Source organism: Acromyrmex echinatior, chromosome 8 (assembly GCF_024713525.1).
Source record: "Acromyrmex echinatior isolate Ae372 chromosome 8, ASM2471352v2, whole genome shotgun sequence".
Lineage (NCBI taxonomy): Eukaryota > Metazoa > Arthropoda > Insecta > Hymenoptera > Formicidae > Acromyrmex > Acromyrmex echinatior.
In genome coordinates this window covers 9,043,957-9,071,874 of record NC_141859.1, presented here as the reverse complement: position 1 = coordinate 9,071,874, position 27,918 = coordinate 9,043,957, and the positions used below count along the sequence as shown (strand labels likewise).

General features: G+C 32.8%; 1 protein-coding gene across 3 annotated transcripts in view; it reads left to right on the top strand.

The window, feature by feature from the left end:
* Positions 1-27,918, top strand: part of LOC105147402 (uncharacterized) — a 191,062-nt gene that overhangs the window by 138,773 nt on the left and 24,371 nt on the right. For all 3 annotated transcript variants that reach the window (XM_087409055.1, XM_087409056.1, XM_087409057.1), the window contains exons 3-4: positions 20,600-20,738; positions 23,545-23,609. In XM_087409055.1, coding sequence (XP_087265181.1) covers positions 20,600-20,738; positions 23,545-23,609 — 204 coding nt within the window. The remainder of the gene's footprint in view (positions 1-20,599; positions 20,739-23,544; positions 23,610-27,918) is intronic.

Below are 27,918 nucleotides of genomic sequence, written 5' to 3'. Positions count from 1 at the left end.
GGTACGCATGTAATTTTTTAGTATGTAATTTTTCTAATCTTACACGATCAGTATTATTGACAATATATTTTACTTTAATTTTACGTATATTATCTATTGCACTGTGACGTACTGTAACGTGGATCCTAATACAGCAATATTGAAACTCGAGAATCAATTCAGATTACCGTAGTATCCTACATCAATCCATCAACATTAATCACACATAGTCAGTAATATTGTCAATATTAACAAATATTGACAATATCATTGATCATGTAGGCTCACCTTTAAAGAATAGGAAATTAACCGGGCATTCCAAGGATTCTGTATGTATGTTTGAAATTGTAATCTGTAGTTTCGAGGATATATCTTGAATGGTGGATTGATGAAGTGTCTCGTGTACTCAAAAACTGCAAGCGTTTTTGTCGACAATTCACGTCCTAAAGCTCCGGACATATCACTGGATTGAGCTTTTGGTTGGGACATTCGTCAAAATAGGGACGAATTAATATTTCCTCTTTGTCGAGGTCGTGCCAGGCACGCGATTATTATTAACTAAGCTGTGTAATTATTAATTAACTGACAAAGCGTTATCTGCGGTTAACGCACTCGGGAATACCAAATGGGACATTTCGTGATCGTGTCGTTACGCAATCGTTATTACTTTGGAAGTAATTACGATTCCATACTTAATGTCCACTTGATCATTCTGCATTACAATTCCGTTTTGTCATACAATGATAAATTTCCATTTAAACATACTATTATTATTATTGTGATTGTTAGAATAACTATGAAAATAATAATAATAATTACTTTATATAATGTATGCTTAAAATAATTAATTATTTGTCGAGTAGGAAATTTTACAATTTTAGATTTTTGAATAAAATAATTTTCTTTGATGTATTTTTTATTACCAGAGAATAATTTATCTTACACGAATGGCAATATTTTATTTGAAACTAATCTTTAATCTCACTTCGCTATTGCTGTTATTATCATATCTACTAGAGTAGTATATACAGTTAAAAAAATTTGTAAATTTTGAAAAGGTAAAATTTTTTAACTTTTAAATTTGTTAATTTTAAAAAATGTTAATTTAACATTAATTTAAGATGGAGATATGTTATGAAATAATATAAATATTATGTAAAAAATTAGTATAATTTTACACTGTCATGTTTACAAATTGTGAAAGTATATTTCTTCAATAAAATTAACATTTATAATATGTTAAATTAACACATTTTATTCATTCCTCTTAGAATTTATGTTTTTATATACATTACTCTTTTTACTTATTCGTAAAAAATGTATTACTTTAACTATATAAAAAAATATCGAATTTAACACAAATATCAATAACACAAAATATTTAAATAACACAATCATACTTTGTTAAATTAATACTTATGTATGTTAAAAATTCGATACAAAAATTGTAACAAGAATCAGTTTTAAAACAAATACAAAATATTTTTTGACTGTGTATTCGAGACAAAGCGAGCCATCGATCTACATATTTTATTTCTTCGTATACCACGCAGTGGGAGCCATCTTTCATGAAAATGACTGTGTAAATCACGCTATCGGCTATTAAAGCAGTATTGCAGTAGAAACGTCCGTTTATAATCGACCCTCCCGGTTTAAATATACTTATTTCTTATCGCCGAGGCGATGTTTCCACCTCGCGAACGTGACAGGACTTTAATAAAATATTGCAGCGCGCGAAACCGCAGCGCGAAACGAAAGCGTTGGATGCAGAAATAAAGGCTCACGGTCGAAGAATAGAGACGCGTGGTCGCGGGAGGGGTGGGGAGGAAAAGAGATGCTCCAGGGGATGAGATAAATTGAAAGAGCTCTCGAAGTTGTCAACCTCCACCGCTGGTCGACTCTCACCAACCCCGCCAACCATTTCTCTGTCTCGGCATTCTGCAACGCGTTCCCGCTGTCTACCTGTGTATGCGTGCTACAGTGCGTATACATGATAGATGTGTATGTATATCTACATAGCGGTGTGCACAATATCCGTGTAGGCGCGGATTATACCGTATCCGTGTACAAATGCACAGCCGCCGACCGTACAGTTTGCGCGCGCCCAGGCATTCGGTTATTTATTTATTTATTTATTCAGAACGGCTCGAACGCTCGTCACTTCATGAATACAATATTAGGCGTTTCTGCGGCTGTATTTCCGAAGATTCCGCAGAAATCTTCCATTCCCTCTGTCAGACTTTGCACGAACGAAGTCTTATACAAATCTTCCCTGCGTCTCTTTTAAAGTACAGTCGTCGAAATTAGTTAAATGTTTTGCCCTTTGTAAAGTAAAATTTTGCTTTTGAGCTTTTAACCAAAAAACTTAATTGACGAAATTGGCAAGTAATTAGAAATCTACAACGTTAAAATTTTTATTAAATTTCAATTGAAAGATTGTTTATGATATCGTTATTGATAATCGCGCTACATCTACTGTACGTTATTAACGAAAATAAATGATAATAATTTTCAATGTTCTTATCAAGATTTTATCAAAATAAAATTACATGTAAAATTCCTTGTACAATAGATAATTAAATAGAAGTTTTGAATATGTATAATGTGTGTGCAATAATTCAAGAAAAATACATATAATATTCGAAAATATTTTCAAAAAAATCCATTTTTTATTCTGAATTATTAAGAAGATTATTTATTTTTAGTTTATTGTAAATATATAATATCTTAATTCTTTATTTCAAAATTTATTTGTACTTGAATAGAATTCAATTCTGTTGATAAGTAGTAATTAAATACTTTCTTCATATTTATTGAATGTTCTTTTTTCCATTTTGGTGTCTTTGACATATTTTTTAAATATTGCAAGTTTTTACTTCTAAATCATTGCATATCATCTACATTATACTGTTAGAAAATTTGTGTTAAATTTGACACATTTCATGTGTCCCCAAACGGTTACATTTATGTGTTAATTACAAGATTAATATGTTAGAAGGTAATGTAAATATTATTTAAGAAAAGACAAAAAAGATAATACTGTGATATAATTGTGATATAATTTGTAAATAATTTGTAAACCATGGAAAACATATTTTTTTCAGAATAATTAATATTTGCGATATGTTAAACTAACACATATTTTACTCATCATCTTAGAATTTACATTTTAAAATATTATTTTTATGTTATTTATTTATTTACTTATAAATATTATTTTGGCAACAAGAAATATTGAATATCAATTTAAAAAACAAATTATTTAAGTAACTTAAATCATATTATGTTAAATTAACACTCGAATATGTTAAACAATTCAACACAAAATGTTTAACAAGGACTTGAGTGGATTATTTCCAACACAAATACGAAATGTTTTTTACTGTATACAGTAGAAAATGATATATGTATACGTATACGTACTTTACAATTGTAGTACATTGTTGAAACCTGTCAACTCTTCGGGCATTTATATCCGCGACTGTACCAATTTTCCTGTTCTCGCGAACGCGTCTGGGATAAAGTTTGTGAGGGTGCAAAGTCAAGCGGCTTTCTTAGATTCCATAACGAAATCCGTTCACTACTTCTCAGGCGGAAACTTCGCAATTCCGACTTCGATGACATCACTGGAACTCGTTCATGATGCGTTCTTCTTGTGTAGATAAAATTTATAAAGAATACAGAATGAGCATTGTTATAGAAATTGATAGAAGCGGATAATTCTTAATTTCTGTTTGATAGAAAAATTAGATAGAAAATAATAATTTTTGATATCAGCAAACATTCACAGAATTAAAAGACTAGCCGAATATTTGAAATAAAAAGTCAAACAGTTTAGTCAAAATATTTACTCGTGTTTATTCGTTGAGGAGTAGAATTTAATACACAATCGGCGTTTTTCTTTTAAATTATCGTTTCAATTTTCCGATATTATTTTGATTTGTATTACGTGGTAGCGTCTTTTTTTATATTTTGGTTTTATTAATAAAAAACGCTTTGAAGAAACTAAATCCGACATCTACTTTAAGAGATAAAAAGAGTTGAATTGTCCGGGGAGATACGATCCTCAGTTGACCGTCGAAACGAGTTTAACCGAGAGTGAAGCAGCCTGATTGCTATGTCATTTATGGGTAGTGAAAATTATTTGCATTATCGGTTTCGAACAGTTTAAAACAAAAGCAGATTGAAACTGCACTTTGTCTGGATATTTATGATTATTGCTTTTACGGATTCCGATAGATTTAGAATGCAATGAAGGTTCAACACTAAAATCACAGCGATGGTATTATTTTGGTTTTGTTAATTTTTTCTTTTTGTATTAAATATACAATACAGAAATATTAAAAATATATGAATATGATACAAATAATTCTAATGATATATGTATAATATTAAAATAAATCTTTATTAAGAGAAAACAAGAATATAATTGGCATCTCTTGTCGATCTAGTTAGATAATCGGCGATTCTAATGTTGAAGCTGAATTGACGATGGGCGTTAATTCAGAATATTCAGATTAATCGTCAGAAAGAAAAATTGCGTTAACATTTTATCGAATATTCAGATACGCGCGAAGAGAACGTTCAGAATAAAAAAGAAAAATAATCGCAAGAATTGATCATATCCGTCTCCGTTATATTTATCCAGTTTTCAGTATTATTCACATGCGTATGAAATTCTGACGAAGAAATCCGCATGAAATTCACGAAAATCTGAGCGCGATTCATAGACTGCGGTTGTGCAAGCGTCGAGGAAATTCGACATGAGAAAATTGTGTTTCCGCGACGAGTCCGCGAAACGAGCGTCGAAAGGAGTCGTTCGGAGACCCGCACTTGTATTGTACTTCGCACTTGGCGCACGAGTATGAAAACCGTGGAAGGTTTTCGCGGCCCGCGAAGAAACTCGCCAAGTTCTACGCCCATAGAAGATATTTACTTATCGAAATTTCGCATGTGGCGTTTCACCGACGAGGATATACATTGCGACGCGGAGAAGAGAAAATATATATCTTCTTTGGTAGGATTGTACAGTATATAAAACTCGCGAGTACACGTAACATTACAAATAACGTGTATATGGATAATACGCGAGTGAGCAACGAAAGAATTTACTGCTAAGAGCCTTTATAATTTCTCTCTCGAGGAAAAATCGTATGACATATCGCATGGCGTGATTTTAATGCCCGCGAAAGAAGAAAGATAAAGAGGTTGTAATCTTAGACGCTTTTTTTTGTGCTAATACATCATGCAATCTTTCTTTCTCGGATAAAGTATGTAAAATATGACGTACGTGCTTTTCAGCGTGTCTTCTTCAAGATTACATCTTGTAAAAATTTTTACGAATTAAATTGTATAATAGTTTGTATTATTAGATATTTATTTTATTTATTAAAATTTTTTTATCACCATATATTAAAAATCGCAGGATATGGAAATATATGCACATAAAAATATGTAAATATTTTTACAAGTTTTTATTGTATGTCGTCTACATTAGACATGTCTATATGAGATATTTCTTTTATTGTCAAAATTTTATTATGAAGTTTTCTTAAATTAATTTGTATTTACATTATCTAATCAATTATTATAGGCATGTGTATATATATATATAAAAATATGTATATACATTTACATATGCATAAATATTTAAAAGAATAATAAAGGCTATGAGACAAGCAGGATTTTCAATGTTTAAATAAATAATTAAGAACAACTATGAATTGAATTACAAACGTTTCGACTCTAATCAGATTATTTTCAATGTAAAAAAAATAGTCAACTTGTAATGTGATAAGAATTAAATGATTAGAGCGTTTGATATAACAACGTTTGATATTATATTCAATTGTAAAAAAAAGTAAATAACGATTCTGTAAATAAAAAAATATATACGTATATGTAGCTCAGTTTTTTATTACTTTTCGTATTATTTTTCCGCACGCAATGCGGCGAACGGCCAACGTTTTTAACGCGAACGAAAAGGGATATGGTGGGAGGAGAGACAGAAGAGAGATAAAATTGGAGACTTCGAATATTTCGCCCTTGGGAGCAGTGGCCATTTTACGCGCCATTTCAATCCGTGACGTCGTCATCGAGAACGAGCGCACGTTGTCCTCCCTCTCTTGCGTACTCTCGATATGGGAGAGAACTTCATTTTTTTCAAATCCTTTTTTCTTTCCTTCTTCAACGATTCGTCCCGTCGGAGCCGCGCGCTAGAAATTAAAGCGGCGATTATCGAATTTCCTTTTCCACGCCGCGTCGACTATTTTTCCCATATCACCACGAACGGATTGATATAATAAGCCGTACGTTTAACTGAAGTGTTTGCGAGAAATATCAAAATTTTTCGCTCGACAAGCCTTCGTTAAAATCTCGCACTGACGTTGATATCGTAAAATCGCGATTGTGGCTATCAGATAAAAAAATAATACGCACGGCGGTATGATATGTATTACGTTACACTCGATAAATTATTAAATTTCTCCTACGTAAATGTAAAATCGTGCATTCGCATTCGCATCTATACAATCGCGACTGTCAAAAAAATAATGCGCGCAGTGACACGAAATGTATTACGTTACCTCGATAAATTATTGAATTTTTAAATAAAAATATCACGGAGCTCTGTGAGGCCCTTTCCGCGCGACAATTTTATAAAATGCGCGCTTCGATAGTATACAGTTAAGGCACGTTCTGAAAACGATGAAAGCGCGCTCGTCAATATTCTGTAACCCCGATTATCGGCAAATGTCTGGCGCGGCCCATTGACACGCGCCGCATCAGCGGACAAAAAAGTGACTGACGTTTCTCGATTGGTAGCTGCAAACGCAGAAGTAATCTGCACGTTCGGCTTTTGCTGCGGAGTTAATAGTGTTGATGCCGTCGCGGCAACATTTTGGTTCAGCCCATTAAGCATTTCACGATACATTAACATGAAGCGTTTTGAAGTTGATTATCACGATATAATACCTATTCTCGAAAATTTGAAAGCGATCGCACGATGAGGATAAATCCGGGAATTGAAAGAGATCTCACAATTCGGTTAAGATAAAATCCCAGCTGGGCTCGATTATTTATCTATTTCCGTCATTAATTGATTTTTCCGCAACGAGAATTTGACAGACGATGAATTTAGAGAATATATTTTTAGCGTTAGGAATAAACAGTTTTACCAAATTGACTTTATGTCTTCAAAGTCATATATATAGATCATAACATTTGGCAATTGCTTAAATAATAGATATGCTAATTAATTTTAACAAGTGATTTCCGTTTCGTGAAAATTTAATCTGAAAGTAAAAATAATAACCAAAATAGCTACCAAAATATTTCCTCCACTTGAAGAACATTTAGAGAAACGTTTATAATTTGACATATCACGTTTGTAGTAAAAAATCATTCTTTGTAATGTTAATTTTTTCAATATCCGGTGAGAAGATTCCATTTATTTGTACACCATTTATTAGCGAGTATTGGTTATTATATCAGTTATTTTCAACTAAATGCACGACAAAGAGGAATGCGTAATAGAAGGAAGTGAACCTGCGATGGAGAAAGCTGCAAGCCCAGCAATATCAACTTTCATCCTCGTAAAACTTTCCAACTGTGACGCTTGACAGCTGTCAATGAAGGGCGAAGACGGTCGCGGTTTTCCACCCTCGGTCACCCAGCTCTCATTCCGGGGACTGTCAAAGTGTCAAGAATCCGCATTGCCATTCTTCTCCTCCCCCTTTTAGTAAGGATAATCAGCAGTTATGGCGTTAATCACAATGGTAATGCGGCTATTTACTACCACGTTTCCCGATTGGACTTTCCTGTTCATAAAATTAATTAATAAATTCACAAAAGTTACCATACTTTATTAACTCAATTTTCGAATTATTTGTGACTACTTTTTTCTCGAAATGTATAGATCGTACATTTGCAATTGCTGGTTTGTGCTACTTAAATGTAACCCTCTGGAGTCGACATTAAAATTTGTAATAATTATTGAGTCTAAGATTCACTTAATATATATGTAGAGGAAAGATCCCTAGTATGAGATACTGAGTTCATTTTGGGTAGGTAAATGCTAGAAGTCTATGAACGGAATTTAAAAAGATAATAAATATATTATTTTGAAGGAAATTTAATAAGTTTTAAGATAATGTTATATAAAATTTAATTCAAATTCCATTTTTTTTTTTAAAGAAATGTAAAAAGTGAGCAAATCGCAAAGTCAAAAAATTATGCTCCTAATATGATGCTCCGAAAAATCGATAATAAAACGCAAAGTATATCGGTATTGTAACTAAAAAACTATGTTTAATGTTTCTTAAATACAAACAAACATAGCCAGGGTGCGCGAAAAATGAGTATGCGATACATTATATCCAGAACTTGTCTTCTGATAGTTGAAATCAAGCATCGCAGAAATAGGCACTCGACGTTCATTCCGGTTGTCCTTTTTATTATTATATAATAACATTTATACTTTAGCAACGATTTTCACTGACATGGGAGCATGGGTTATTTCACATTAGAAATATCCTAGGTATCTCGTATTACGATTTCCACGCCTTACGGTTTTACGATCATCAAATCTAACTTTTGTAATTAAGCAATTCAACGTATTTTTCTATTAGTATGAACTTGCTCTATCATTACATGAAGAATTTATTCCCAAATATCTATTTATTAAATAATAAACAATGTTTGAAGGCTCATCTCAATGAAACTTGAAGACAAATTCTAAAATTTTTTTTACAGTGACTATAGGCATGATCTAATAATGAATTTTCTACAAAATAGTTTTCAATCCAAGAACAATAAATTCATGGTGGAACCAATAGATAGCGTCTATTAGTTTAACAGAAACGCCGTTATCTTATATTAGGCGCCTATCTCATAATGGGGGACTTTCTTTTATTAATTAAAAGGCATTAATTAATTACAAAGTATTAAAATGACATAACTTGTATAAAAAAGAATGAATAGTAAGTTTATTTTAATAAGAATAATCAATTTACAGATGTAACAAAAAAATTTATTTGTTTTTTTGGCAATTGCTAAGTGCAAGATATATGTACAAGAATTAAGAACTAATTGTGAATTCGAATATAATGTATTTTTTATCTTAATTTTCAATTGCAGTTATAAGAATTATTTAAATTTTAAAATATTCTGTTTGCATGATACAAATGAACCTCCGGCAATTGATAGATAAAGGTTCAAAGCTTTTTTACCTACAAGTAAAAATCTCATAGTATACTGATCGTATAGATTGTACAATCATCTAAAATTTTTCGTGTCTAATGATCCATTACTGTAGGATTAATTATTACTTTACAGAAAAACCTGATTTATTTTTACTCATCAGAGGCGTATTATCAAAAAATATCGCATTCGAAAATATACAAAAATACTACAGTTATGTATGTATAGATTTCCCTAGCATGTGCAGATATTTTTCGAGAATCAGGGACCAGAATCTACGTTATTCAAACAATAGTGAGACCAATAAATTCACGTTAGTTACGCGGAAGGATAATCTTTAAAATCGTATGTTTTAAAGTGATTCCAATTGTCGTTGTCAATATAACATTGTTGATGTACGTTTCATATTTTGTTTTCTGAATTTTGCTTGGTTCCGCGAAATTGATATTGTCTTTAAAGGTCCATCAAACGTTTCGAATCACTTCGTGTAAGCTCGATACTTGTAAATTGTCTCGCTATGATTGCAGTGTGTTCAACAAAAAACGGATTGCCGCGTTATCCAGCGAAAATCGTTGCCTGGCAAAATTGTTGGGACACTTCGACAGTTATTCAGTTAAAGTACTGGGGATACGCAATGTTAAATTTCTCCGGGCACCGAGTGCGTGCTAATTACTCGGCGGGGGGAACACGATTAATACCCAGGTATCCATTAAAACGCGTTCGTGCAAATCTATATTCGGGCGAGCGATTTTTTTGTTACCGAGCGTGCCCGCGTTTCCGTCCGAACGGTAGATTTTTCCGTTGCGCCGACAACGAGAACAATAACGAGATTACGTTACGTTCGATTACGCGGCGTTACCCGCGTCGTCTTCCCATTCGCGTGTGTATCGATTTTTTTTCCCGCAGCATTTCCAATATTTCGGAATTCGTATACGCGAATTCGTATCAGATGCGAACTCGAACAAAGTCACACGCAACAAAGATACCTGCGGTGCGGATGCGTTGCTTGTCCACATGGCACAGACAAAAATTTGTATCATCAGAAATACTGTAGTGATTGTGCTCTCGTTTACCGCTCTCAGTCTCTGTTCTCTATGAACCATGTTTCAAAAGAAAGATTTTTTTTTATTATTTTTCTGTGAAAATTGTACCAAAACGAGATTTATACATATCTTTACAAGTTTAAGTATCACTTTATTGAGACATATAACATTTCAAACAAGATTGCATATTTAGTGGCTGCACATATAAATTTTTTTGTCTCTTAATTATTTGGATTTCATGATTGTCTCGAGTTTTCGTTTTTTTCGTAAATAAATATAGGAAATATGTTTTGGATTGCTTTATATAAAGAGTGACAAAAAAGTTTGACTACAATGTTTTTATCAAATCATTAGTACATATATTTACAAAAAACAAACTCTCTGAAATTTGTTGTGTTTTATTGAATATAAAAAATAATAATTAACATTTAAAATAGCTTTTAGCTTTGAAACAAGAGTGGATTATTTTCAACACATATATATAACTTTTTATCGTATATATATATATATATTAACGCCACACAGCCATCGAGTGCGCATAATTACGTTAGGTCACGCGTTCTCATCTTAATCAAGAAATTTCGCGTCCGGACACAGGGCGGTCGCTTTACCGAAATAAGGGGCGCGTATGTTGTCGCAGGCCATTTCGGAGGGTGACTTATAGCCTCGCGGGGGTCGTTACTTCCACGTGGAAAGGAGGAGGAAAACACGGAGAGCGGGCGAGAAGACTGTGAGGTAATTTAGCTATCCATGAAAACGCATCTCCTTAAGTTTGCTTGATATATGAACGTTCTTACGTCGCGACGACTCTTTATCGACCCCATGGCTGCACGTCTTATCAGTCTGTTTTCGATTACAATCGAGATTTGGCGAAATATCCATTATTTCCATATCGATAAATTTTACGTTGCCATTTAATTCAACAAAATTACCAAGAATTTCCATTGTGATTTCACCATAGTCATAATATCTCTTTCCTCTTGCTGAAAATATCTTGCTTACCATTAATCTCTGGCATGCTGACGTACCATCTTTTTCGAGAAATATATTGCGATCTCGCAAGCTTCGTTATCCCGCGCTGCAAAAGGATAAGTACAGGAAATGTAATGTCCGAGGTGCATATTTGCAATGTAACATACATTATATGTTTCAAAAACTTTTGATGTACCTGCATCCACGTAGATATATTCCAGTTTTTCCGATCAATATGCAAATTTATTTAGAAGAAGCAATTTGTATAAACAATGTTAATATTTAGATAATGTGCGGAGATTTGATACGTCTATTTAAAGCGTAAAAATACGTTTGATATTTCAACCAGATCTCTCTAATTCAACTCGAACGTAAAATGAACAAAAAACGTTATAAAGGTGATGTGTGTGTTGTAAGGGGATTTATATGAAGAAATTTCAACCTCCACACACCCACACACACACACACAAACGCGCACGCGCGCGCGCACACATATAATCTATTAGGTTTCTTTTTCAGATATTCAGCGAGCTTAATTTTCCTACATTTGAACGAAGGAATTTTAAATAGCTTCAGCTAATTAAGAGTATTATCGTCTTCCACGTCGTAGACAGGGACAAGGGCAATCCTTTACAATAAGAGATCACTTCCGACGCCGTGACTCTCCTCATTACAATAGCAATTATTCTTGTCGCTATTGTCCTTATTATCGTTGTCCAATTGAACGACACGGACCCATTTCGGGGTGAAAATTACAGGCTCGTGAGGGATCGTTACCCGTGCACGAGTACGGAACGAGGGGATGACGGGAAGATGGGGAACAGTAGAAAGCGGGTAGGATGGATAAGGAGGTCACGAGGAAAGTAATGACTCGTCCGTGGGAATAAAGCCCACATAATTTTGCGTTTCTCAAATCCGCGCTCGCGCTACTGCAAGCCATTCGTTTAACGAAAAATAATGTCGGGCGTCGGTGTCAGAAGTAGGTCGTCGCCGACGCTGTCGGGTAACAATCGCGATATTCGAGCCGAAAAGAGCATCGTTCGTCATTCTTTGTGCTCGATATAACGATGTGACTCCGAACGAGCGAACGAGCTTTCGCGCGACGACGGATTTAAATCCTGTGCGGTTGTTCGAAGAGGACTGTCGATTGTGTCGCGAAGAACGTTCACTTCCTGTCAATATATATCTCTCGAAAATAAACGAAAGCGGCAATGTCTTTATTCATAAAAAGTGTATACAGGTACAAAAGCGCGCGATACAGGATGTCACGTCGTGCTAGGTGAAATTTTGGTGATAGAATTTCTCAGCAGACTCGCAATCTGCCTTGTCTATACGTAAGTAAAACTTTCTACACAGAAAGAACAATTACACGCGATGATTTTCCAGTCTTTTATTATATATGATGGGTCATTCGTATCTCACTGTGTCGATTAATTTCGGAATTGCCGACAACAAAACTGAAAATTAAGAAATTATCAAGGAATTTTTTATACAAAATTTTTAAGAAATTAAAATTCTTGATTTTAATATACATACATCATATTTATGCAATTTTCGAATATTATTATTCTTATGTAATAAATGCAATCGTCATTATAGTGAATATAACTGTTTTCTTAATATTCGCTAATTATTTAGATGATAATAATAACTAAAAGATATGATAAGAAAAAACTTAATGCATATCATAATTGTAATGATCATATTTCAATATTAAAGCAGCTAATGTGCATAGTTAAAACAATTATAAATTTATAGTTGACCCAAAAAGTGACTACAAATTCTAATTAAATTATACGTGCAACCATTTTTTTCGTTTCAGTGTATAAATGTTATAATTAATTATTTGACGCTTCTAATTTTTCGAAGAAAAAAATGTGCATGGATGACCCAATTGTGTATACTAAGGGTAAATTTAGACAGATCTGAAAATAATTTTGTCGGTTCAAGATAATTATGTTAGAAACTCAAGCATAATGAGCATTGCTGCAAAAAGTTTTGACATTCTAGCAACCAGTTTGAACCTTCTACATAATTATTTTTATAGTCCAACAATTTTATATATATATATATATATATATATATATATATTCAGATTTGTATCTACGTAAATTTTTAAATACTTTAGCAAAACCATTCTCTTTGCGCGCGCGCGCGCAAGTGTGTGTGTGTGTGTGTGTGTGTGTATATAAATCTTCCGTTTTATACATATATATTTAAATGAAATAATAATTAAAGTATATACTCTTTTCTTAATAATTATTATATTTCTTAATAATAATTAAAGTATATTCTTTCTTTATTTAATATGGAGACGTAAAATATTTTGACAAACAACAGAAACTAACGAAGAACTTCTTGTGCAACAAAGTTTCTTGCACGATAAATTCCTAATTTTGCTAATTCCACGCGTAGCAACTCCATCACTGTCGCAATAATAATACACGGTAATTGTTCTTGCTCATCGCTTACAGAAGCAACGTCGTAATACGGTTATTTGTTAACGAAATTATGTCGCGCATGCGTATCGTTTTGTCGACGAACGTGCGCCGTTTTGAGGGGTGAATTACTGTTCATGTGCGAGGGATCGTTGTACGCGTGAACAAAAGCAGGGTGCGGTAATCGTTGGACGGTGGCGCAGAGGGAACGGCATCTCCAGAGGGGGGGGGGATAAAGGGGGGACACGGAAAGTAATGTCCTGTCCGTGAGAATAAAGCCCACTTAATTGCGTGTCGAGCACATAAGAACGTTTCTCAACTTCTCGCCGCTACAGCGATCGTAACTTACGCGGTAAGTAACGTCGTCCGAATCCGCAGAGACTCAAGTAAGCTCACATGATGACCCCGAAAACAGAGAACAATGGCATTTCAAGAATGGTAGTGTAATACGCCGCGAAAGGATCACGAATAATAAGAACTGTTAGGACTTAATTAATTTGCGGAAAGAACATTTTTTGGACGTATTAAAAAAAGATTTCCTTATTTTATATCTGAAAAGAAAACATTATATTCGCGAGTTAATAAAATTTAATTGTTCCAATCATGTTTTTTTGATCGAGATAGCGTGATCTTTCACATATGGCTCGAGTTATAAAAGTAAAAGTAGACAAGTAAAAACGAGCAAAATGTAAATGCGTCACTAAAACTAGTGTTATAAAGATATTTAGATACCTATTTTTAATTATTTATTTTTACAATGTATTTATTAATCTATTGTTTTAATTAATTTCGTATAGAAATTTCATTCGTTTAATACTCTGAAGTTGATAATACATCTATTGAATTCATTGTTTGTCACAAATTTTTTTGTTGAAAATAATTCAATTTCCTTTATGTTACGTCTGTATAATTCGGATGTAAATTCGGATTATTCTTATTAAGATATATAATTCTTAGATATACTTATTCTCTTTTATACGAGTTACGTTAATTTCCTTAAAATTAATTAGTGTCTCTTAATTAATATAGATTAAATATAAGACCCATCATCAATTGTTATAGATTGTTTTAGTATCAATTGTTTTAGTATCAATTTCTGAGAGTTAAGAGAATATAATCTTGTTATAACATATTTCATTGCCTATCTCATCCACGGTAATTTATATCAATCTTGAGCTATAAACGGAAAGGCCTGAATAATTCTGTGAGAGATATTTCTTTATATTCTTCGTAAACGACTTTACAGCAGGTAACTCTGATTCCGCATTTTCATCGTACGTATAATAAAATATTCTTATCGGCGTCAGACTATAAATAGAGACTCCGCCAACGGCAAGAATCACTAATAATCATAAAGTAACGATATAGTGTTATTTATCGCGACGAAAGTTTTACCGTTATTTTATCCATAAGTTTGCTTCTTTCTCGCAATCTCTATTCATGCTTCCCTCCTTATTATATTTTCTTTGCTATCGATAAAGTAATATAAATTACGGTATTTTGAAACTGTTATAGGATATCCCAAATAAAAAAAAAATATTATTGTTTAATCGCAATATTTTAAGCATATAAGTTCAATAAACAACTATTGAAATTCAATAAACAATTTATTGAATTTCAAATAATAATATCTTCTCTTTTCTTAATATAGAAATTCATATTCTTGTTTATCATACGAATTAAAAGTTTATCTAATTGAATAAAGTTTCGTTATTATATTTATTCAGCAAAATTTAAATTTGCAAAAGGTTATTCGCAAAAGGTTATTCGCAAAACTGAAACTACACTTTACTTTTGTTACACGACTATTTGCGCAAATGAAAAATGAAGTCGTAGAACATTCGATGCAACGCGAGAATTGCATCGCGTGTCGATTCATTCCCTTACTCGAAGACGAGATACTCCGTCATGTAACCGAGATATGTAGAGAGGTACATATCGTGGTTATGGATTTCAATTTACCGATTCTGGTTAGATCGTGACATGTATCGACGTCGATATCGATTTTGTCCACTCGGTCGAGTTCCTACCGAAACCGGCAATACATATAGCCTGGGCATGAAGCATAAATATAAAATTTCTGGGCATTCCATTTCGCTGGTGTGGTCGAAAAGCTCCCGCTCTCGCCCTTTCTCCATTCCATCGTCATTCTCCGGCATGGAAAATCTTTTGTTGTGCTAGATTGACCGAGAGCTTGCTCGCGTATCTCGATTTATTCGTCCTCGTAGCTGCAAGAAGTTTTTGTTAACGCGTCACCACCACTTCTAATTGCTCTTTAAATCCGTAACGTTCAGAAATCTTGCAGAAAATGAAAGCCGCTTTTAAGATTAATTGATTGGCGATAATCAGTTATAACGACGTAGACTTCAAAAATTGATTATTGCTGTAAGCTGTGGATTAAAGGGTTTAACCTTTTTGTCAATAATTTTTTATCTTTTCATGAGGTACCTGTTAAAAATGTAAAAGTGAAACGATATAAAGTCTATGCAAGAATTATTCTTTGTTATTCGAAAGATGTGAATTTGAGATTTCATAATGAAATGTGCACAAAAATATAAAAATTTTTATTTTTTTAAATTCGATATGAGTACATAAAAAGGATGTTGAAATATTCAAAAATTTCTTCTCAAAATCCAAAAATAATTTTGAGATCATCAAAATAATTACATAAGACGTTCAAGCATGATTAGCAATGTTGCAAAAATTTTTGACATTTTAACAATTATTTTGAGCATTCTAAATAATATTTAATAGTCCAAACAAAATTATTTTCACGTATTATTTTCTGTCTATTTAGCTAAATTTTTAGATATTTAAATTATATTCTAAAAACTATTGATGTGAATTTAACACCTCTGGAGTGGATTCAACATAATATCATGCATTTTAAATCCACACTATAATGTTGATATAAATTCAAGAAGTATGAAATCCATTGCTATTAACACAGTAAAAATTATATAGACATCGCTGTTTTTTGGAGTGTATACATTGAAAGAAGAGTTGTCCTTTAGAAAACGGTAATCTATTTTTAAAATCATACATTTTTTTAAATAAAATTTTTATATTTCATTATTTTGTATTTCTTGCTCCAAAATATATTATAACACTGTTTCAACGTCATTTTAGCAGTTTTCCTATCCTAAAGTTTAAAAATAATATTAAATCGATGGAAAAATGTTGAATACAAATAAGAGCAAAGAAGACCATATTCGGTCAAATCAAGTGCCTAATAATATTTTTATATGGATCTTACTAAACTGGAGATTGCAAGATTCACAAAAATATTATTAGATACTAAGACCCGCTTTGACCGAATATACCCTTCTTCTCTTATTTGATTTAAAAATATGTTGGTTTAATATTAATAAAAAGACTAATCAAAGAAAGAAATTCGCGCAACGTTCGAAACTCCAGACAATAAAGCTCAAGTTATCCGCTGCTTTTTTCCAACTTCGCGCAGTTCTCTCTTCATTCTCCTCCTCTCGTAAAAGTGCTCCATCATAGGGTGACTGGTGCGAACTGTGATTACAGGTTTTGAGTCTCGTTCGTGGATTTTACAGCCCCAGCGCGACTCGCGGGAATCTCATCCCTCGCTGTGTCCTGCGTCGCGTTCTCAACTTTCGAGAGTCCTTCCCTCTCGCCCTTCCTTTCCTCCCTTCTATCTCACCACCCTCTCGTCGAATCCGAACAGCGGGAAACGAGACAACGTGCGGCATACGAACCACGTGCAAATAAATAAATGCTTGGGGTGGCCGCCGACGTTAAAACGGCGATTGGAAGGGGAGATGGATGCGAAAGAGGGCGGCTGACGAATTTTGGAACTCCACGGGATGGAGTCTATCGATCTCCATTTCACTGAACGCACCTGTATCCATCGTTCTTGAGTGTTCAATGATTTTTTCACCGCACATAATCAATCTCTCCTTTGACCCTCCAATTACTTCTGTTTGCTATGAATGATGCAAAATAAACAGCCAGCGGGTGGTTCCAGTTAATCTCCCTGATATGTTTCGTTTGTTGTGCATACGCAAGGTGCGGATTTCAATGTTTTGCACTTGTAAAACGTTTATTGTTTTAACGAAACACATTCTCTTTTCCCCTTTTTTTTTTCAAATACCCCATATTCATTTTTGTAAATACGAAATCCAAAAATAAAAATTGACAAATTGTAAAACGTAGTTTATGAAAGTGCATTGACACTTTTTCATTTATTTTTATATAAAAGCCTCTTTAAACTTATTCATTAAATGATGCAGTCTATGTTTCCTTTGTACAAAATAAAGAGCGTTATGTTTGTGCAAACCATAATAAAATCACGAAAACTTAACGTGTCAACGACCATTTGTGCGCGCGGAAACGTGGAAGAGGATTTTAAAAAGGCAATCTTAACATTCGGTGCGGGGAATTTCATTTGCGTCTTGTTATCACAAACAACTAGTCAAAATTTGCGTTAGCCGCAGAGCTTCGTTCTTGATGGGCTCGCTATTTACCCCACGGTCGGTAAACCATTCAACCAACATTTAACCGTCTCTCGCCCCCTAAAGGACTAAAAAAACCTCTCTCCAATTAGACGAATCAACATCGTGAGTCAACTTTAGCAAACGATAACAGTCTTTGTCCTGTAACAGGCTCTTGCTAAAATTCCCTTTGTTACCCGCCGCGAATCCTTGCGAAAATATTTTTTTGTGTTAACTTACTTTCACATCCTGCGCCAAGTTTCGCGTCTGTCCACCTCTTAATTACGCTCGCTGTTATCTAAATGCGTGATGTCATGATTATTCGATATATCTTCATGCGGCATTTAATTCTCTTTTTTATTTTTATTTGAAAATTGTTTGATTAATAAATATATGTAAATTAGGGACGAAATTTATGCCGCTAATTATTGCGTAAATCAAAATTATGGGACTATTAGTTTTGCGGTCTGGTTAACGCTGCTTTATACATAAAACTTTATACATAAAGAAAATTCAGATAGTTACATCTGATAGCATATTAACGAAGAATACCTGTGCTAGCGAATCGGTGCGGTTCTGTAATAAAGTTAAACTATTAAATTAATCTCTGATGTAAATTACATCGGACCTGTATAGAATGGTAATTCGAATTGAGGTGAGATGAAGATATTATGATATTCCATAAAATGATGTTACTACGTTAACACTAGATTATATGTTAAATTTTCTTCTTGAATATAAAATCATGATTATTCGATTTACTTTCTATTTAAGTTCATATATAGTTAATAAGATATAACTTATCAACTATGTTATGCATATTATATGCATTATCTTACAAACTTCCTTATTTTTCTTACTTCAAAAGTAACAACTAAAAAAAAATGTGATCTTCAAATTATTATCATGAATGAGTAAAAATTACTCAATTATAAAAAAATAAACTGACCTACCTTTACTAGTTCGTTCGCCAAATAGCACTTGTGTTGTTTTTAAAGTTTTTAAAGAGATAAAGTTTTTAAAGAGACAATATCTTCTATAAGAGTACATATTTCGAGTTATGTTATTTTTGTAAATAAAGAGAAAAATCTTCTACAGAAAATATTGTATTTTGAGTTAAAATAATGTTGATAATTAAATTTAAGGAAAAAATTGTTTTATTTTGAAAATTGTTTTATTACACTAGTCGTTTTAGCTGATCATAAATACAAACTATTGGTGATATTTCAAATTATATTACTTTTGATGTGGATTTGTAATTTTGTAAGATATCAAAATCATCACAAAAGATAGTTGTTTTTTAAAAATTGTAAAACAAAAAATAACATTTGATTATTTCTAAGAGTATTTTTTGCCGATATTATTTGATTAGTCAATAATTTTCTGTTAAGTTGAATAGTCTTCTCCTTTTTCTGAAAAACTTGATTTTTTTGTTGTGTCACTGTTGGAATAAGAAAACACGATATGTATAATATTACATTATTATTATGTAATAATATAATCATGTTATATAAATATAGTATAAAATATATATTATATATTATATATAATAAATATATAATTATACACGCGCACACATATACACAATTAATATACGATTGATTACATCGAATTTATCGTTCGAAAAATAACGTGTTTCCTTCAAAAATCAATATGTACGTATTGTACTTGAAAGAAAGTAAGGGTGTATCCATCATTTCTATTTCGTAATTTTCACCTCATGTTTGGTTTATCATCCTAGTATCGCGCGTCCGCTCGTTTCTCGAAAATGGATTCCTATTCTGCCTCGTCGGACTCAAAAATACGCCCTGCCGTTCCCTGTTTCTCCGCTCGTTTTCAGTAGGTGGACCTACGCATGGGGAAACGAACGAGGCACAAGGGACTCCTCCGGATTTCGATTATCGTCGATAACTCGGCTGGATGTATCCCTTCTATACCAGCACTAGTTTCCGGAAATTCGCCTCGCCCTCGGGATTATCCCGCCCCGGGAATTCCCATCTCGCCATCCCTCCGTTCCCGCCGATCCCTCTTTCTTTCTCTCCGCCCCACACATCTATCCTGAATTTCTCTTCTCTCTCTCTCATTTCTATCCCTTCCCCCCTCCCCTTTTTATCTTCGGCCTCGCGTTCGATTTGTCCCGAATTACTTCATTGGATATATTACATCCCTTTTCTTCGTGTAGCCATAACACGCCGACGAGATACGTCTTACCACAAGTATAGATATTAAATGAGAATTTCGGAAATGAACATTACGTCATATTGCACGAGTACCTGTTGATTTTATTGCGATTACATGTAGATGTTATTTTTTTTTATCAAAGATTGAAGTCATTCGAATTTTAATAATTAAATTTTCAAAATTCACTTCATTTTCAAATTCGACGTTTTGATGAAATAAATAATGAGAAAAAACGTATGTATCGCGCACATTTTCTAAAGTAAATTAAACGCAAAATAAGTTACGTGAAAGAATTTATAAACCTTGAGCTGACTTTTTGCTGTTTCAGAATGCTTGTTTCCAGCGAAATGGGAAGGCGCGTGGTTCCAAAGTGGCGTGAGGCAATCAATATTAATTTCCAAGAACGAATTATCCACCAAGGGCAGGTGTCTGCACAACGAAGGTGACAAGTACCTATTGGTAGATCAGTAAGTAATCCGATTTCTCATTTTTATTAAGTATTCGAAACAAATTTATTTATTATTTCACAATCTGAGTATTTTATTATAACTAATTTTCTACTGTATTTATCTATTTATCTTTAGATAACAAATTGTAATGTAACAATAGAATAAACCATTCTTTTTATCGAAAAGCAAAGATTAGGTTATATAGTAAAACATTTTGTATTGTGTTAAACTCAGTCCTTGTTGCAATTTTTACGAATTTTTAATATATCTAAGTGTTAATTTAATATAATGTAATTTGAATATTTTGTGTTAAATTGATATTCATTTCTTAGAAATAACACAATTGAATAAACAGTATAAAAATAATATATCTATTTTAAAACGTATATTCTAAAATAAATGAATAAAATGTGTTAATTTAACATATAATCATTAATTTTATTGAAAAAATATGCTTCTAAGATTTGCCTGCAAATTGTATGTACTTTTTGTATTAATTTTTTACATCATATTTGTGTTTAATAATTACATAATAATTGTGTGTTACTTTCTAACATATTCATCGTGTATTAAATTAACACAAATATTCAGATGTATCGTTTAAGAAATGTAAAATGTATTAAATTTGATCTAAATTGTTGAACTATTTAGATCTTTATTGCTAGAAAACCAATTGAAAGTATTTTTAGTCTCTTGATAAAAATTTTTAGGTCGTTATAGTATCATTCTCGAATTGCAATAAATAAAAGCAATAAAAGATCGATATCCTTCGAACTAATCCAATATTGGTTTCTTCGGGTATCGGAACAAAGAAATAAAGCTATCGATATTATTTACTCGTGTTTATTTTAATCTCTTTGTATGCTGCAAGCAGTTATAGCGAGACAATTTTTACTTTGAAAATTTTTATGGAGCTATTTCTATGTAGAATTCAGATAACGTGTACAGTTCGTGTATCCAAACGATCAAAGCCTTAGTTACTAAAGCTAATATGGCGAAATCAGTCGACCGAATAACCCGGATTTTCTTTTTTTATCTCGAGTAGCGGTTTATTCAATTTTATGAAGTATCGTTTCGAAAACGTGCAGTTGTATACTTTGAACTTTTAGTTACAAGAACTTTGATGCTTTACATAATACGTAAAGATAAATCTGTTAACAGCTTGAATCTTTCATTTAAAATTAAGCTTACCTAAATAAACTGCTTGTCGGAAGTTAAATTATGACAACAAAAAATCCAAAAAAAAATCAGGGTGAATGAGAGTTAGCGTGGTAGTTAATACACAATCTTAAATCTTTATTCCAGAAAGTAGAATCTTTATTCCAAAAAATAGTACGTTTCAGTTCACTTTGAAATCATCCTCAGTAATACAATTTCAAAATATCAATCTCTTCATGTCCAAGAAAAAAATCACCATCAGATTAACAGATTTGATGTTGTATTTCCAAGACATAGAAGGAATTCGTCTCGATATTGGATCAAAACCAATTAAAATTTATTATCATTAAAGAGTATCAAATTAAAAACCGTGTTGATCGCAGCTCGAACGAAACATGACGTAAATTATGACACGCAATCCGTGTGGCTGACAATGATTTTTTACGATAAGGAATACAATCTTTCCTCTTGAAAAGGCGAAGAAAAGACGTGGCCGAAAAATGTAATGAGTTTAATGAAGCTTTGGCGGAAGCCAAGTTTCTGTTTCGCCATATAATGCTCGTGTCACACGAGACGGCTCTCTAAGTTTTTGCGAAGATCGTTATCTGACTCGCCTGTGCAATGTGTCCGATCGATATACCATCAAACGATATGAAAAAAGTTGAAAAAGAAACGCGCCACGAGACACGATAGCGAAAATTCAAACGTCATCCCGTATCTCTAAGAAAATTACACGGGGATAAAATACAAAATTAAAGGAAGGCTGGCGTAAACAATTAATAAAATCACGTTGATTTTAGCAGTTATATAAAAACCAGATACTTCCCGATCGACATCGACTAAAAGTAAAAACATTTATGTTACAATTTCGTATTCAATAATGTTGTTGTCATGTAACATCATATTATTGTATTACTGTCGTATATTTATATTGTTGAAAACAAAATTATAACATAGATATTATATTATTTTTAATTAGTGTTGACTGAATTCTTATTTCTCTTTAATAATGATTAGTTTTCTTTTCCATTTAATTTTTGGAGAAGTATTGTTGGATTGACAACGCAATTTTCTAATCTTGCTTACACTTTTATAATTAAAAATATAAACGAAGTTTATTCAGATTGTTCCATTTTATATGTTTGATTTATGTGAAAATCGAAGTGGGATATAATTTTTTTATCACAACATGAAAAAAACATGAATTATTGAAAATATGATTCTTCGTCAGGGTTACTACAAAATTGAAAATTAGGAAAATCAAGTAAATATCAGAGAAATTGTCAGGAAAAAATCAGAGAAAAGTTATGGAATTTTACAAATTCTTCTAAAAAATTAATTCTTGGTTTTAAAGAAGAGTTTAATATACGTTTATTACACCTACACAGTTTTAAAATATTACCGACTTAATAATTAAACATAAGTAGCATCAGTAACATTAATAGTAATTTACGTTATGTTAAATTGTATTCTCAACAAAATATTTAATGATTTCCAAATTAGGATGAAAATAATACAAAAAATTTCAAAATATTATTGAAGCATCTGGGAATATCATGAAATTTTATCTGAATAAACTTTGCTTTTATCTGAAAATCAAGGGAAAATGATGGAATGTTAGGATGAGGAATTTATGATAACCCTATTTGTTTTTTTTCTGTTTTAGGAAATCATGCTATCGTTGTGTCGTCATTCACGAGAAGCATTCCAACGTTCTACAGTATAAAGAGAGTAAGTACGAAAAAATATAGAAATAAGTACGCGACACGGTATCATTATTTCCGCCAGATCGATAACGATTTGCTGGCAGCCTTCGAAGACTCGTTCATTAGGATGTCGGTCGTTAATTAAAAGCTCGACGTGATGACGGCGGAAGAAGGAAGAGAGACAGAATACCGAGTAAATCGTAGCGTTTGAAATTATTCTTGGACAGGGAACTTAACGATTTTCCACGCCCATTGTAAAGAACGACAGATACGACGAACGCGAGACATTAGAAGAGCTGTTACGAAAACGGTTTCGCTAATTCCACCCCGCGACTACCAATCTCGTTTACAGTATAAAAGCGATCAGGAACACTGTCCCCTCTTCCCTACCTCCGTGTTTTACGGATATTCGTTTTCTATCTACCTCGTTAATGCATTCATCCGAGCGGAGAGCGAACTCGCCGAAACACGATAATAATTCCTAACGAAACGCTGCCGTATTTCACACTCTGCACGTTCGCGGATTAAAGTGTGCTGCGCGTTCCGATTTCCGGTTAGTAACTCCTGTTAGTAATGCTGATGCAAATCTCACTACAAATTTCTAGATGTTAAATAGTTGAATAATTATTCAGTTTTATCTAATTGAAAAATAATGGTTACCGTTATTTTTAACGTTACAATCAATTTCCGCTTCTGTACACGGAGAGAATGATTTTGCTGAAATATTCAAAAATTTAGCTGGATGTACAGATCTGAAAATAATTTGGTTGAATCATCAAAATAATTATGTAGGAAACTCAAGCGTGATGAGTAATGCTGCAAAAAAATTTTAGCAATCAATTTCAGCATACATAATTATTTTGATAATTCAATAAAATTATTATCAGAGATCAGTTAAATTTTTTAATACTTCAAATGTTGTAACTGTTTATTTCTATGTATATAGAATCCTCAAATCCTCTAATTAATTTTTTTTTCTAATCTTATAAATTATGCATTTTTTAAGAAAAATGACTCCATTTATAACTCATAATTCATTTTTTTGAAGTTTTTACGGTAATTTTCTCATCACGATTAATTAAAGAGAATTCAATTATAATAGAATATATATAAAAATTCGACGATTATAAGAGAGAAAACTCGTAGTGCAAAAAGAGTAATTTATTATGAGATAGTTCAATAACATAATTTATTCAGCTATATATTTTATTGAAATTTCTGTGCTTTTAGATTTATCATCACGTTTAAATCTATAGAATTAAATGCGATATGTATAAAAATTCGATCTGCATTTTGAAAAAGGAAATTCCAAAAGAATTATTTGTTATACAATAATCGTAATTACGAGTTATAATTACAGAACTTTCTGGAGATCGCGACACAGTTGACTAATTTTGGGACAACTATTTTGAACAATCTAGAAATGTATTTTCCCCCTGCAGTTTTATCGATTATCGAGCGCGACGATACACGAGCACCAAGAAGTAGCCTGAAGTTTCGCCCACCGGATGTGATAGGGAGCACCGGCTACCCGCTACGTCCGACTCGCAGCTAGCGGAGAGAAAAAAGCGTAGGTCAACATGTACGAGCGGAAAAAGCGCGACAGCGTCCGCGCTGGATCCGCCTCCTACGTCTCGCGTCGGCATTTTTCGACGATTTGTCAAAGTCCCCCCGTTTTTCTTCTCTCCACTCGTCGTTTTATCGGGCTTTAATCTGCATAGTGTCACGCCGCGGGCACCGTCGCTCGCAGACTGCCTTCGTCGAGCACAGTTTGTCGCCGGGAAAAATGGGAGAACGAGATGAAACGCTCCGCTACCCCTATCCTCCCGGCGTGAATCCAGGCAACTCGGTTGCGAATGTCAAAGCGCGGACGAATGAAACGTCGAAGCGAACGCAATATTTCCACATACGACGTATACTTTATTAAAGAAACGCGAATTTCGTCCGTATGACACTGAAGAGCTCGAGACTCTACGAATCTTCACCGTACGTGCCGATGGATATAGAATTTTTCTCATTCAATAAATATGACGTATATACAATTGAATAAATATCACCTAATGTGCCATTCGATACACCCGAATATTTTATTTTAGTAGTATCTACTCTTAATGTTTTTACCAAACTTCATGTACTTAAATTTTACGTACTTAAATTTCGTCAGTTTTGCATGAGAAGAACAATTTTGTTGAATAATATAAAAATTTAACTAGACATAGGTTTGAAAATAATTTTGTTGAGTCATCAATAATTATGTAGCTTAAATATTGATGATAACGCTGCAAAAAGCTTTGCTAATCGAACAATCAATTTGAATGTTTTGTATAATTCTTTTGATAGTTTAAAAAAATTTTCACACACAGATCTATATTTAGCTAAATTTTCAAATACTTCACAAAACCGTTCTTCTCGTGTAAACAATGCTTATGTACACGAAAAAAAAAAAATAAATAAATTTTGTTTTAGTATCTAAAAATTTAGCTAAATAAAGATCTGAAACTAATTTTGTTGAATCATCAAAATAATTATTAATTATGTAGAAGGTCAAGTATTGATGACAGTGTTGGAAAAAGTTTTAACATTCTAGCAAACATAACATTCTAGAGCGTCCTACATAATTTTGATAAAAAAACAAGTTTATAGAGAATTCTCAATATTCAAAACAATAAAAACAGATTAAACCACGACTAAGGATAACGACGCGATAATTATGCGCAAATGATTTACAATAAAGAATATATTTACTTCGTAATTGTGCTCAATAAAAAAAAGTATATTTCGGATTCATCCAAGCCATCTTTAATGATATACATAACAATTATTTTCGCATTAATATCTATGTTCTCAATATTCATCAGGAAATATCTTCTGCAACTTTTTCTAATTCAGAAGTGTGCCTCTTAATTAGTTATATACTTTATAAACTGACGTGAATGAAATACTGATATAAATCAAGAACGAAATCGCAAAATAAAAATTTTAGCGGTATGTTAATATAAAATCCATCGAATAAATGAATATAAAATAGAACAAATTCATGCATCAAACGAAAACTTATCGTTCAAATAAAGTAACTGACAATGAGTCATACAAAAATCACAGAATGATGATAATTATTTTGATAGTCCAAGCAAAATTGTTCAAATATATATCTAGCTAAATTTTTAGACACTTCAACGTCCTTAACAAAATCGTTTTATCTGTGAAGAAGAAACAACCCATTGAAAATATTGAAATTATAAGAGAAAGCTTTAGGCGATTCGAAAGCTCGAGTGCCGCCAATAAAGAGGTAGACTGAAGACAAAAGTCTTTTGCTCGATTTTTCGCTGGCCGCGGGTAACACCTGCGGAAAAGTTAAGTCTCTTTGCGAGGCGAAGTCTTTCGCGGAAGCTTTCCGCCGCTTTTCTCGCGCGGGCGCGGGGAAAGAAATCGGAGGGAAATATCCTCCAGTTAAACTTCCACCGCGGGTATGAACTTACTACTCAGGAAGATTCGTCATCGTCCAACTCGACCTGCTTCTTCCTTCTCTTCCGTCAACCCTCTTCATCCCGCTCAACGCGTCACCGGCGATATAAGAACTTTCCGTTATCCGACACAATTTTTATTAACGTTGTGATTCCTCAGAGGTAGTTTTCCGCAAAAAGGAGATGTAACTGCGATTATCGTTGGTTCGTTCGAAAAATGATACGCGCTGTAACGAAAGATTTGCCGCAGTAGAAACTTTTCCGAGGGCGAAGTAAAGCAAGTAATATATAGGGTGGCTTGTAGAGGCTTTTATTCACTTTACGCTGTACAAGTGATATGTTATCATCAGCGGTACGAAATCCGATAACGGCAATATTGCGTTCGAGAAAATTGGAGTTTCCACGACGAACGGCATTCTTAATCTCTCAAGTGATCAGTAACGGTATCCTATCTGGAGAATCCTTAGCGAATACAAATGCAGTAAAAATATAAGCTTCAAATATATCAATTTATGTACTCAATTCATTTGTGTAGAAAATAAAATGCTTTCTTTTCTATTTGTTGAGTCGCGAAAGAAAATATTATAAAATATTATAAAATAATTATAGAATTTTTACATTAATTACTCTTGCGTGTAAACCGATTTGTTTCCCGGAAAATTATGACTCACACCACCGACACGTCTGCATTCAACACGAATATTTAAAACAAACGTGCTAAATATATTTAACGTATCTCTCATTTAGAATAAATTTCGGATCTTTTCATTGAATATATTTAATATACTTCTGTCACTCTCAATACCACGGTTTAATTCATAATGATACATTTCCGTATAACGAATACATTTAAGGAAAATTTGGGTCACA